The sequence below is a fragment of the Rhodamnia argentea genome, chromosome 4 (assembly GCF_020921035.1).
Source record: "Rhodamnia argentea isolate NSW1041297 chromosome 4, ASM2092103v1, whole genome shotgun sequence".
Taxonomy (NCBI): domain Eukaryota; kingdom Viridiplantae; phylum Streptophyta; class Magnoliopsida; order Myrtales; family Myrtaceae; genus Rhodamnia; species Rhodamnia argentea.
In genome coordinates, this window is record NC_063153.1 from 20,626,645 (window position 1) to 20,641,191 (window position 14,547).

General features: G+C 39.1%; 1 protein-coding gene across 3 annotated transcripts; it reads left to right on the plus strand.

The window, feature by feature from the left end:
- Window positions 1-1,131: 1,131 nt before the first annotated feature.
- Window positions 1,132-13,726, plus strand: LOC115740998 (calcineurin-binding protein 1). Of its 3 annotated transcripts, none has more exons than XM_030674683.2 (19): window positions 1,132-1,370; window positions 1,489-1,563; window positions 2,040-2,159; window positions 2,235-2,275; window positions 3,023-3,234; window positions 3,374-5,274; window positions 5,946-6,161; window positions 6,318-6,941; window positions 7,039-7,274; window positions 7,362-7,572; window positions 7,710-7,865; window positions 8,621-8,778; window positions 8,827-9,070; window positions 9,188-9,579; window positions 10,093-10,273; window positions 10,682-10,908; window positions 11,325-11,988; window positions 12,303-12,381; window positions 13,229-13,726. In XM_030674683.2, the coding sequence occupies exons 1-19, from the start codon at window positions 1,368-1,370 to the stop codon at window positions 13,504-13,506; spliced, it is 6,018 nt and encodes a 2,005-aa protein (XP_030530543.2). In that variant the 5' UTR covers window positions 1,132-1,367; the 3' UTR covers window positions 13,507-13,726. The 3 variants fall into 3 exon arrangements, with proteins under 3 accessions (XP_030530543.2, XP_030530545.2, XP_030530546.2); XM_030674685.2 differs by having other exon boundaries at window positions 1,133-1,370; window positions 8,878-9,070; XM_030674686.2 differs by lacking the exon at window positions 1,132-1,370 and having other exon boundaries at window positions 1,543-1,563; window positions 3,016-3,234.
- Window positions 13,727-14,547: the final 821 nt, after the last annotated feature.

Consider the following 14,547-nt stretch of genomic DNA (forward strand, 5'->3'; position numbering starts at 1 on the left):
AAGCCAGCCTCCATTTTTTTTTTCGACTCTTTCATCCAGCATCCTCGACCACCTGCTCCATCTATCAATAACTCCTTTCAATTGTTTAATAATTCGTATGTTTAGTAATTTAATGTTTTCATTTACTTATTCAAATGTCAACTTTAAGCATGCACCTTGCACGTGTGCACACTTGCTAGTACTAAACGAGTTTGCTAAATAATGTGGCGGATTTTTGTGAAGTGCTTGATTAACCACAAACTGGTCGGCATATCATTTAGTACTCATTCAGCATGTAAATCCCAATATTTGCAGCATCTCTCTTAATTTATATCGTGTATAAAATCAAATTTTGAATCTGATTGTTTCTTTTCGCTCTTGAAAATATGTACTTTTCCAAATTCAGAAAACAGACGGAATTCGATCCGAAAAGAAAATTGATTTCCGAATCTCTTTTGCTCCTCTAACATCGAGGTATCGCAAAAGAAAAAGCTGAAAAATCAGATCCAATTTATCGTACTCGATTAATCAAACAAACATTCTTTTCTCATCTCAATTTAAAAAAAAGAGAGAAGAGAATGTTAAATATTATTAAGAATTGAAATTCGATATCTACGGCGGGTACTCTACTTACTTAACAAATCCGTTTAGTGGGCCGTTGGGCCATGATTGGCTAAATCAGTAGCATATGACCCGACATCGTTTGCTTCCTTCGGCTCGAACTTTTCTTTTGGTGCTGCCTTTTCGGTCGCGTAGGGTAACATTCCTGTTCCTAGAAATATAGTTGAAATAAAAATATGTTTTTATGTTTCTGTTCTCGATTATAATTTTCGGAAACATAAACGCGTTTGGCAAGAAAAAAAAAAAATACTTTTTTCACCAAAAGGAAGGATTTGCAACCGGCACCGGCGGCGGCAGCCGCTTTAGCTCCTCGCCGACGATGGTGCGCGGTAGTGGCTTGTACGAGCTCGTCCTAGAATTGTTTCTAAAAAATTTTCCAAACTTCAAAAATAATTTTTTTTGTTTCTTTTTTTGGTTTGAAAAATATTCTCTGAAATACTTTTGGAATATTTTTTAACCATATTTGTTTTTATTCCAAAAGTGTTCCGGCACAGAAACACTTTCTTTTGGGGGAAGTATTACCGTACAGACCCTTCTTTACCGCCCCAAAACGACGCAGTTCACCGCCGTTCCGCGCCATTCTACTCCGGCGCCGGAAAGAAACGTCTCTCCGCTGCCGACCTTCTCCTCCTCGTCCGGTTCACTCAACCAAAGTCTTAACAGAACCCAGAACTCACACCCACTAACTTTTATTCTGTCGCAGGAAGAAGACACGGTCTAACGCCCTCGCGCGGAGAAGCTCAGAGGAATTGTCGAAGGAGCTCGAGATGGTACGACGATCTACGGATAACGGGCGGCAACTGTTTTGTCCCCGTTTTTCTTGAAAGTGCTTCCACCTTCACGAGCCTGCGACGTGATTTCTTTGTTGTTGCTTTTTGTTTTTCTCAGTTCTCGATCGCTGCTATCAACGATACGGATTCTAAGGGGCAATGGGAGCCTTTGGCGCCCTCCAAGGAAGCCCAGGTATGTCCCTCTCAAGAAGTGCCGCATTTAGGTTTTTCCCACCCTCCACTGGTGAAGTCTTGATTGACGATGCCATGTAATTTGTAACCTTGGTGTTACTGAGTCTGAATCTTGAGCTGATGGGTTTATCCTCTTTTTGCCCGATTCGGGAGTAAATTGTGAGTTTTTTGTTTTTGGGTCAAAGTAAATTGTGAGTAAAGCGCTTCGGTTTTGCTGTAGCGTGCATTGCATTGGAAAATGTTCGTTCTTTTGAATGTTGTGTTAACTCGTGGAGTGCGACAGTCGCTAATAAGGAAGAAACTCCAGAAGGGCTTTGCACTGAGAAAGAATGTATGTATGTTGACACCAGAGGCGACTACGAACAGCATTGAGGCGCCATTGATAACCGAATAATTTATTGTATCAAAGATCGCACTTCTTAGATGCAAAGCAGGTCTGTTCTTGGTCTAAGTTGCCGTTGTCTCTCCTTTTTCCAGGAATTTCATCTTTCGCAAACTTATCACGAAGGACTTCTCAAATTACATGCTAAGGAATATGAGAAGGCGTGTGAACTGCTGGAAACTGTCCTCAAGGATCCCCTCATATCAAGCGCTCAAGTAACGCTTCTTTCTTGAAGATATGCAGTTGATGCGACTCTTGTCGTTGCTGATTTATTCTTTTGCTTTTTTCAGGTAAATGCTGGTGCTAGTGACGGTCATCTTTTGCAGCTCAGGTTTTATACACACAGGCTCTACTTCACTTCAACTTCGAGTTATAGGGTTAAGCCTGTTTCGATGAAGTCTTGTAGATGTGCCAAAATAACTTTTGGGGATTTTAGTGCATCCTTCGTAGTTTCTGGTCTTTCTAGCTGCAGGATGAAAGTTGTGTTCTTCTGATTTAAGTTGATGCAGAATAAAGACATGCGAAAATAAAGCTTCTTTCTTCAACATATGCAGTTGATGCAGTATAAAGGCTGTTGCATTTCGCAAATTACATTTAAGTTTGAAGTCCTGATCAATTTACTACTGGCAGGGATCCGTGACATGATAAAATAATGGAAGCCTTAATTAGTAGAATGCGATCAACTTCTTGAACAAGTTCTTAGATATTTGCCATTTTCTATTAACTGAATGAATGGGATTTCAGTCCACATGTTTCAAAAGTGATGCATAGTTTATCTGATAGAGGAAATGTTGTTCTTGGAATATGTCTTTAGACCGCTTTCCTAATGAATTAAGCACTTGCCTTGAATGCTCCTTTCCTATTGTCTCCAGATGTTGAAACTCGCCGATTTCTCATAGCAAGAATTATATATCCCAAAGTGCTGGCAAGCAACACTTCCAACTGTTTTGTGCTTCTTTATACTTTGAAAATGATTTCCTGGCGATGCTTGTGTTAGCGAAACATTTCTTGGCTGATTTCAAAAGTTTTTACATTTTAATTAGAGTACTTTCTTGAGCATAAATTTTGTAGTTTGCAGATTTTTGGCTTTGAAGAACCTTGCTACAGTCTTCCTTCAACAAGGTTCTGCCTATTATGAAAGAGCATTGCAGTGTTATATACAAGCTGTAGAAATTGATGCCAAAGATTCTGTTGTCTGGAACCAGCTTGGTACGTTGTCATGTTCAATGGGCTTGCTAAGCATTTCGCGTTGGGCATTTGAGCAAGGGCTTTTGTGCAGTCCCAACAATTGTAAGTTCGTATTTTCTCAGTGATTTTTTGTTTGCTACTTCACTTTCAGGTCCTTTTTTGTTTGAACTTATTTAGTCACTTTTTCGTCACTTGTGCTCTTAATCCTAATAGTTGGCAAAAATATGAAAATCCTACTCAGGGAATTGCATGGAGAAGCTACTGGAAGTTCTTATAGCAATTGGTGATGAGGCTGCATGCGTCTCTGTCGGAGACATGATTTTGAGGCATTGGCCATCCCATTCTCGTGCTTTGCATGTCAAAAGTGCCACTGAAGAAACAGAAACAGTCCCATTTGCTCCTCGAGGAATTGATAAGCTGGAGCCTAAGCACGTCCGTCTCAAATTCCCTGATAAACGAAAAGCAGCCAATGACAATCCTGACATGTGTGCTCCTGTCAAGAGGTTGAATCAGAAAGTGGAGTTGCTTTTAGCAGAAGCTTCATGGAGTTCTGTCGTTAGTGGACTTCTTGACATTTTACTTCCTTTGAGTGGTTGTGATTCTGAGAGGGATGACAAGGAGCATAGATCTGGGGATGTTTGCTTAGATATTAAACTGCCTTCCGTCTTGGAAAATGTAGTCCTGCCTTTGCACAATGAACTGCTTAATGCTAATTCAGTTGCTGAAGGTATGTCTCAGGGTGATTCTGATGTGGAAAGAGCAATTACTTTCAAGGAGAAGGCAGTGAGTAATTTTGAGGAACAACCTCAAGAAAGGAGGAGTACTCGTCTTGTGACTCTTAGGAGTCGTAAACCAGGAAAGGAAGGATCTGAATTCGCTACTAGTAAGAATCTTGCAGAAGTCATTAAATTTTTAGAACCTTTTATTGTGGGATCAAATGATAAAGGTTCTAATGGCTGTGATAGCTGTTCTACAGCATCTCATGAGTCTGCCACCACAGTGGAGTCGGAGTTCTATGATGTTACAAGATTTGTGAAAGAAACTTCGAAAAATTATGGGGCTTACCATGTATCTCACTTGCTATTGGAAGCAGCTGCAACTAGACGTCTGACATACCTGGATCCATGTATTAAATTCTTAGAGATGGAGAAATTGACAAGACACTGGGGCCAGGACAGGACCCTGGAATGTAATGTTTTTCTTGCTGAACTTTACTATGACATTGGTTTAACTTCTTCTGGGGAGTCTGGGCTTTCCGATTTTGTCTCCGACGCATCTTATCAACTCTGTAAGATAATCGAACAGGTGGCTTTGGAATATCCTTCAAATTCATGTAGTGAATTACGAGATAAGAGTTCATCTTTAGCCGAAAGCTTTCAAGGTTCTGACCTTTCATCTTCTGATGCATCTCCATATCAGGATACGGTACAATTTTCTCCACCGATTGAGAATAACAGTCCTTTTTGGATTAGGTTCTTCTGGTTAAGTGGACGGGTCTCTCTCTTGGAAGGCAACAAGGCTAAAGCTCTTGAACAATTTTCCATGTCCTTGTCGCTTTTATTAAGGAAAGATAGTAATAGTGGTCAGTCATCTGTCCGTTTGCCGCACTGCAAGACTATCAAAGAGCTAACAGTTGATAGGCTTGTTTATGAGATTAACATGCTAAAGGTTGATCTTTTGCTAGAGAAAGTAATGGAAGATATGACTGAAAAAGAACTGTATCTTGACTGCATTAACCTGCTGGCTCCACTTGTTTTCTGTACGGTAGATGTGCACATTGACCTGGGACCCTTGTCGGTCACTACTGGCGAAAATGGTCAGGGGATGACCTATATTGAGCTACGGGCCCTAGACACATTGATTAAGGCTGGTGAGAGCACAAAACCAATGGATATAGAGGTCATTTTGAAATCTCGACAGCGGAAGCTGCAGATACTAGTGGTAGCAGCTGGTGTAGATGACTTACATTTGTCGAGTAAACTCTTCCAGAGAAAATCAGGGTCTCTTCAAATATCGTCATCTGAAACGGAGTCAAAAGAAAGTTTTACCAAGCGCTGGAATTGCTTGGTTGTTGAAGAAATAAAGGCAATTTCACAATGTGTCTCAAAAGCCAAGGAATTCATCGATCAAGATGGAGATCGTGTAAGTTTGCTTTTTTTACTCGATTTAATGACGAGGAGCAGTTTGTACAGTTAGCACCGCGGTTCCCCTCTCCTTTCAATGAAAAGGGTTAGATGTACTGCAATATAGTGTGGTATTTTTGGAAACATTGCCCAATAGAGGGCATCCTTAAGTGAATGAAGAAGTATGATTTTTATATAATTCCATTAATAACAAAGGAGTAGTATTTGCGGCTTACAAAATGGTATGTTTTAGTCAAATCTGTGGATTTCTTTCTTAAACATCTTAGCTCTATTGTTTCTGGATCTTGGAGTTTGGTGTTGTCATCTTGGATACATGTGATACGAGAATTGTGTTATTAGCCTCTGGGGTCTTCAGTTAAGAAAGTGAAGATCTAGGGAAGAGAACCTTGCACTTAGCTTTACAGAGTACTGTTTGCTGAATATCATGCTTTTGTTGTTGGCCATGCACAAGATTTGCTCCTTGAATGTGGTAAAGTTATCCATCTTTTGGTGGCGCATTTGCATGGCGTGCTGTTATCTTTTCCACCACAAATTTGTGAAAAAATAAATAAAGGGCCATTATTATCTGATCTGTAGATTAGAATCAATCAAATACCGATACTTGTTTTGTTATAGCCAGTTGTGTGTACAGTTTCTACATGCCACTTATAATTCTTTATGCTATTGCAGAACGGTGTTGCCATTCTAAAGAGCAGCATTCGAGATATTCAGTATTTGCTGCTGGCAGCTATGTGCAATGTTGCAAGGACACTTTCCTCTAGGACCTTTTCTGGGTCTGTGACTGTTGATCAGACTGAACAAAAGCAAAGAGGCGCCTTTCTTGATGCAGCCATTACGTTCTGCAAATTGCAACACCTGGACGGTAGTGCAGATGTTAAAACTCAGGTGAGTTATCATTATTAACATATAATTTCTTCGGTAAATATGTTGGTTTTTGTCATTCCTCTTTTGTGTGCTTTCCAACAAGGTTGAATCCGGGTGATCGTCCATTCTTTCATGTGATGACTGTTTTACTGTATGCTTCTGATTTTATCGCTATAGGTTGAATTGATTGTGGCAATTCATGATTTGCTGGCTGAATATGGGATATGCTGTGCGGGAGAAGGTGGCGCAGGCGAGGAAGGGACATTTCTTAAATTCGCAATAAAGCATCTGTTGGCCTTGGATATGAAGCTTAAATCGTGTTTTCAAAATGGGGAAGATACTCAACAAAATATGCAGCTGTCTGAAGATAGTTGCCGACGAACAGATGGAATAGATATGGAAATTGCATGTGATGAAGTCAGTGAAACTAGTTTTTTGGAAAAGGATCTTTCTAGGGGGATATATTCTGACAGCATTTCGTCCGTTGATGATAAAATTCAGGAGGTTGAACACCAAAAGGTATGCGGCAATGAGTATAATCAGAATACTGAAGGAGGGGAGCATCAATCAAGGGAATGTCAAGATGAACTGAGTGAGGAGGAAAGAGAAGAACTTGAGTTGAAAATTGATCAGGCATTGGATCAATGTTTCTTCTGCTTGTATGGTCTAAATCTTAGATCTGACTCAAGCTATGAAGATGAGTTAGCCACTCACAAAAATACTAGTCGTGGAGAATATCAGACCAAAGAGCAGTGCGCTGACGTTTTCCAGTATATTCTCCCTTCTGCTAGGGTGTCATCTGTAAGTTTACTTGTGTCTGAGTCATACTATGCAAAAATTTTGCTCATCAATTACAGTCTTTGAATCTTCTGTTTGACTGTGCATGTTTCTGTGGCAGAAAACTGGATTAGTCAAGCTTCGCAGAGTCTTAAGAGCTATACGCAAGCACTTCCCACAACCTCCAGGAAACGTGTTGGATGGAAATCCGATAGATAGATTTCTGGACGATCCTGATTTATGTGAAGATAAACTCTCAGAAGAAGCTGGATCTGATGGGTTCCTTCAAACCATGACAAAGATGATATTTTCAACCACGGGAGGCGTCAAGCAGTACAAGAAATCGGTAGTAGGAAGGTGATGCGTTTTATCTTTTGGCTCTGTTGGAGTTATGATCTCTTATGTTAGAATTAATTGTGTTAATAAATGATAATCTCATTGCAGCTCTGAACCATATCTAGATGTTTATCGGAACTTGTACTTTTTCCTGGCTCAATCCGAAGAAATGAGTGCATCTGATAAATGGCCTGGCTTCGTTCTCACAAAGGAAGGTGAAGAATTTGTACAGCAAAATGCGAACCTTTTTAAGTTTGATTTGTTATACAACCCTTTACGCTTCGAGAGTTGGCAACGACTTGCAAATATATATGATGAGGTAAAGTTTTATTAATGCAGTAGGCTGAACTAGTTACAACTTATGCACACTACTGTTGAAACCCTTCTATTGAAGTTGTAATCTTCCTAGTCATCACGATATTTCTGAAGGAAATCTCTGTTTCTTCATTCAAACAGGAGGTAGATTTGTTGCTAAATGATGGCAGTAAGCATATAAATGTTTTGGGATGGAGGAAAAATGCTGCTTTACCGCAAAGAGTAGAAACAAGTCGAAGAAGAAGTAGGCGGTGCCTTCTAATGAGTTTGGCTCTAGCTAAAACACCAGATCAGCAGGTTCCTATTTTACCTGCTTCCTGTAGAGTATATGTTAACGGTGGCAGAGTTTTATTTTGCCTTATAATCGTATCAATATGATACACAGTTTTTTCCGACAACTTCTCTAGTGTACTTTTGTTTGTGGTTTCTGTCCAAACATCTGCTCCTGTGGTCTTTCTGAATCGGGAGCAAATTTTATAAAGCTTGCGTACATGAAGAGTGTCTGACTGCGGTGTTTTGTGGATTCTGTCCTAATATCTGGTCCTGTCTCTTTTTTTTTCTTCTTCTAATCAGCGGCAAATTTTATAAAGCTCATGTAAATGAAGAGCGTCTTGACTGCGGTGAATTACAAGGTTGTTTGCAATGCAATCTTGAGGACTTACTCTTGTTAAATTACTTGCATCCGCTACATTAGGTGATACCACTGATAGTGGAAATTGCACATCCATGAGTGCTACCGATTGATTCTCCTAAGGCCGGTTGTAATGAGGGCCATAGAGAATGGCTGCAATGAGATTGACACTTGATGTAATGTAGATTGGGCTTTCTATTTAGTTTGCATTTGGATCAAATCAGAGGCTCCAGCATCTTATTATGAGTAATTCGAGACTTTCATTTTCTCACAGTAGTGTGCCTTATGGTGGCATGTTGTTAACATTGACTTCATATCGAGTTTGAACTTCTTGATGTGATATGACTATTTTGCTTCTGTTTTTGCAGTATTTCTTTGATGTAGTAGTGTTGATCCCCATGTTTTCTCCCTTGGATTTCAGTGTGAGATTCATGAATTATTGGCACTAGTATACTATGATAGCCTTCAGAACGTGGTCCCTCTCTTCGATCAGCGATCTGTTCTACCCACAAAGGATGCAGCATGGACAAAATTTTGCGAGAATTCAATGGAACATTTTAGGAAAGCATTTGCAAATAAGTAATACTACTTGCCTCCCTAAGATTTTGTATGAGCGTCCTGCTTTAGCCTTAAATTCGATCATCATCACTATAATGATGCTTTGGCTGCCTGCTGCAGACAGGATTGGTCACATGCATTCTACATGGGGAAACTCTGTGAAAAGCTTGGATATGCACCTGAGAGGTCATTATCATATTATGATAAGGCTATTGCTTTGAATACCTCAGCAGTTGATCCTGTATACAGGATGCACGCTTCACGATTAAAGTTGCTTTGTAAACATGGGCACCAGAATTTAGAGTATTTAAAGGTTAGTTCTTTGTCAATTTGATCACCTAGATTCTATATGTCGACAAGTTTTCTATTCAGCTAAATTTACGTAGAAGATTGTACCATTTTTTACATCGACCATTTGTTTTTGTCTCAGGTTATTTCATCGTATTCCTTCAATCAGTCAACAAGGAATGAAGTGATAGATATCCTTGGGAAAGTTGGTCCTGAAGTTTACAATCCTCTGGTAAATATTATAGGGATCAGTTGTCAAATGAATCCAGAGAGGAAGCCTGAGGAATTGCGCCAGATGGAAGATGCTTGGAACATGCTTTACAATGACTGTCTCTCCGCCCTTGAAACCTGTATTGAGGGGGATCTTAAACATTTTCATAAGGCCAGATATATGCTTGCTCAAGGGTTACACAGAAGAGGCAAAAGGGGTGATCTGGAAAGGGCAAAAGATGAGCTGTCCTTTTGTTTTAAGTCATCTCGCTCTGCATTTACATTTAACATGTGGGAGATTGATGGGATGGTTAAAAAAGGAAGGTATTTCTCTGATATATCTTCTTCTCGCTATACATATTACAATGGGTAGTGGATTTAACATGAGAAAATTGCGGTTTTTCCTTTTCCTTTGATTTCGAGATCAGTAAAACAAGGGAAATGATGTAAAATTAATTTTTTCTCACGATAATTTCTGGGTGGATCTTTGGGTGGAGGAAGACACTATAATTTCTTATCAGGAGCACAGAGAATATGCTGACAGCTTTTGAATAGTTAAGTCTTAGATAGAGATTGGGGGGTTCGGTGGTTGGTGACATTAGGAGATTTTCATTATAGTTATGCATTGGTTAGCTAAGACACTTATATTATTTTAGGATGGTTTATGATGAAGTTATAATTAATTCAAAGGAATGTTATAGCTAGTTTCGTTAAGTTTTCTTGAATGCTAAAGGAAAGTACCTCCCCATGTTCTGTATCTGCCATCATTTTACCTAATGGGTTTCCAGTTTCTCTTCGTGATTTGTTTCTCTTATGCCTGTTGTTTGTGTGTACCAGACGCAGAACCCCTGGCATTGCTGCAAACAAAAAATCCCTTGAAGTTAATTTACCAGAAAGCTCAAGAAAGTTCATTACGTGCATCCGGAAATATTTGCTGTTTTATCTGAAGCTATTGGAGGAGGCTAAAGATATCTGTACGCTTGACAAGGCTTTTATATCAATTAGAGCTGATAAAAGGGTAAAAGTCAAGTTTCGTCCATGTACTTTGAACTCTCTTCTTCAGAATGTATTGTATGAGCATCATTGAGTGTTTGAATGGTGAACATGAATGTTTTACAGGATGCCGCAAATGTCTTGAATTTAGCTAAGAAAAATTGTGATTGACAAAACTCGTGGAGATAATTTGAACTCAAGCAGAGTATCTATCTCTGGTTGGTTTCATCTGGTTAAGCCACTTTTTGCTAAATAATACCCGGTTCTCTCCATTTCATCTTCATCAAATATTTAAAAATCACTAAATTGCTACGTTGATTATTCAGTATTTTAGTCTGTACTACAACTGAAATTATCCTCATAATTCTTCTCAGCTAATCCTGACATTTGGCTTTCTTCACTTGTACTTGGACTGCTTTGATATTTCTCGCAGTTCTGCTTATGCATAGAGGATCTAGTTCCAGTTGCGCTTGGAAGGTATATTAAGGCCATAATAGCATCGAGGCTCCAGGCTGACATTCTCAACTCTGGGACAAACACTTCTGAGCATCTTCTGGAAAAGCTGTTTGGTTTGTTCATGGAACAGGGGAATCTATGGCCTGATGTTTGCAGTTTGCCCGAATTGAAAGGCTCAGAAGTGTCGGAAGGCAGTCTATATGGGTAAGTTATGCTTTCTAGAGGAAGAAATATCGTGTATTTCAGAATTAAGGTCTGTACTGTAGAATTTAGCTGCTTTAATAGGCAAAGGTTTGTCGTTAAATTGGTTATTTATGAATTAGTAGTCAATTACAAATGCTACTTCAGTATGACTGTCAGATAAGTCCATTCTATATGCTGAAACACATGTGAATCATCACTTTCGCACATACTGATATGAATCTGTCAATGATCAATACATTACGATCACTATGAACAACCGCGGAATTTATCTGTTTGGTTGTCTCTAAATTCCGGTCCTTCTGGTGCATGCTGTATTTCACCTCTCTCTACTTTTTCTGTCATACCAATAAGTACTGTGCCCTGAATCTTCTGTTTGCTATTTGTGCTTAATGCGCTTGTCATAACATCTGTTGTAGGTATCTCCATCAATATATAAATTCACTCGAGAGAAATGGCAAGCTTGAAACTATTGAAGCTATCAATGAGAAGGTTCGGAAGCGTTTTAAAAATCCAAAGCTATCCAACAGTAATTGTGCAAAAGTCTGCAGGCATGCTTCTATTGCTTGGTGTCGATCTCTTATCATTGGTTTGGCATTGATCACACCTCTAGAACCTGGAATTTCATCTGATATCCAGGATCTTCATCAGACAGATAATGGGTTAGAAAGCAGCCAGTTCCTTTGTGTAGATCTACAGACAAGTGAATTGTGGAATCCTTCGTTTGAGGACGCAAGCCAGTTGAAACATCTGGAGATAAGATGGGGCCCAGTATTGTCTAAGGTTAAGAATACTATAGTAAAGAAAGCTTCAGATGAAAATCTGGACACTGTAAGAGATCTTCTTAGATGCTTATACAACTTCTACCGGGAAAGCTCCTCCATAACGCTCCCGTCAGTTGTGAATCTTTATCTAGTGCCATATCAGTTGATACGGGGAATACAATCTCAAACAGCAACGGAAGGGGTAGAAATTCTTGATGTTAGCATTCCCAGAAAGCTTCTTTTGTGGGCCTACACACTGTTGCAAGGCCGTTATGCCAGTGTTTCAGCTGTTGTAAAGTACTGTGAAGAAAATGTTAAGGTAAGGGAGCAAATAAATCCTCACATATCATTTTACTCAAGTGGGATGATTTTTTAACCAAAAAAAAAAAAGTGGGATGATTTGGAAGGAGAGAAGTTGCAGTTGTCTCTGATAAAACCTCTGTTTGGCATTATATTCAATGTGTGCAGAAGCTTTGGTAACCTTTGCATAAAATGAACGTTTACAGCTTCTGGTACTCTAGTCCATGCCTTTTCCTTTTAGAGGATGGTTTTTTGTGTGTGTGTGCGTGTCTGTCTTTTGTGGACTAATTGAAGCCAAGGAGTGAGTTAAGATTTTATTGTTACGTTATGTAGCCGAAGATGAAAAAAACAGTTGGGCCCTCCTCAACAGCATCAACTGCAACTGTACCTAACACCAGCACTGCATGCCCAGGTAATTTGTTTGACAATGTATGCTTATTCTTTTTTTATCCTTGGAAGCTGCAATCGAATCAATTCAGGTTCCCCCTGAACAAAAATTTGACCAAACTAAGATGCTTCTATGTGTTGGAAGCTGGCTTTTAAAGCCTGCTTTGTCAGGAAAAGCTGTTAGAAGGGTTGGGTCGCAATTCAACAAAGCCTTGTATATGTACTAAGGACCTTGTTTTATTTTTTATTATTTCGCATAACATTCGAGAGGAATCTTCTCGTATGCAAGAAAATATCAGAAAAGATGAGGAATCGAGCTATTAGAGCATGCCTCTTGTTACTTGTCTTGTTGCAAGAAGTTTGAGAGGACACTGCATTGGAAATGACAATTTCTTTATCAAGGTATGCAATAAATGCCTTGGAAAACTTGTTAAAAAAATCCTTTCTATTGAAAAAGAAAAAGCGATGAATACTTATGTGGTATATTAAATCCATCAACACTTTTGTTGTTTCTCCAGTGGTTTATTTTCTTTTGATGAACATTTCTCCAGTTGATACTTTCTTGGGGTCATGCTTACATTTTATTTTAAAAGGAAATCAGAAACTTTGTTTGAACAAATTGAAGGATACATCTAGACTATGACAAGAGAAAAACAATACATCTAGACTGCCCCTTGCTTCGATCATTTAAATCCACTTTATTTAGAGTTGGCCTGGACAAACTTTGGCTCCTTGTCCTTGTCCAACCGGTTGAGGTAGCTAGTGCTCCTCTTAATTGACAGCATCAATGGAAAACCATTCTCTTAAATTTGTCTGTCAGGTTTCACTTGTCTCCTTCGCTAACTCTTGCAAAAATAATTTGACGTCGTTAGGTGGAGCTAAAGATGGAGTGACCTCAAACCCTTGTCCAGCAGGCGGCGAAGTGGGAGCTCCTGCTTCCGCAAGCGCGAGTACAGCTGCTGAAGATAGGAGTGCCGTGCTATCCCATGAAGAAGATCGAGACAGAAATAGTGTAAATCTACAGGTTTGCCCTAACGGCAGTAAAAAGAGTTTGTTTGTCGCTCCCCAACTGCAGCAATGTCGGAATAGCTCGGTTACAGACAAGGGCACTTCAAAAGCACATGAAGGAGAAGGTCCCAATGATGGCTGACTTTACTGCTGTACCATTTTGTGTTGAAAAAAGTTGTTTGCATGTATTGATGCATTCTCTGCTCTCCTTTATTGTTTTTTTTTTTGGCTATATCTTTCTCGGCAATCGTCATTCTCTCCTGGTCTTTCCTTGTATATGCTGAATTAGAGAAAGTAAAGGGGTAAAAAGTTGCACGTGTTATCAACATTTTCAGTGGAAATAAAGAAAGAAACATTAGGAAGGATCTGCTCCGATGGTTTCCTGGGAAATTTCATCCTCCCTTCTGAAGGGACAGACATTTCCAGCAAGCTCATTCTGGCCAAATCTGGGAAATTGGAGCAAGAAAATTCTAAGCATTGTCAAATTATACTGGCTATTTGTCGTCGGAGGATACTATGGTCGATGAAAAACTAATATCTCGATTTCTTATTATGAATTGCTGCGAGAGCGGTAGAAAGCTGACGAAAAGGTCCAAACCGTTGCCCAGAGATTCCTTTTCGACTAAAATTTTGGCGGTTATGTAGAATGCTGATTAGAAGAAGTTGATGGTTGATCGCTAGCAATTTGTTCATGAACTACTGGTCTTGGATGGATGATCTAATGCAAGTACCAAGTACGATATCTACTGTAGATGGGCTTTACCGCTATTCCATGCATGCACACGACCATCGTGAGACTAAGCTATTGAGGGCATAAACAGTATGTATTTATTTTATGAAAAAATAATTACTTCATATTGCTTGTAAAAGTAAATAAATGATAAAATGATAAATATTTTTATTGTTACCGAAAGTGTTTGGACGTAAATTGTTATCAATTATGAAAATATTTTTATTGACTAATTAATTACAAGCAATACAAGCAATCATTTTATAAAATTTTTTTCAAATTATTGATTTTTCACGAAATAATCGCACAAGTAGACGCATTGCTATTGCTTTTTGGCTTTTTCTGGGGCAAATCTAGTACATGATCTAATCCATGTATTAATCAGTAGAACTTTATAGAACATCAAACCAAAATCAACCATTTAAAAAATCAACCAAAAGTACTTTATAAAAC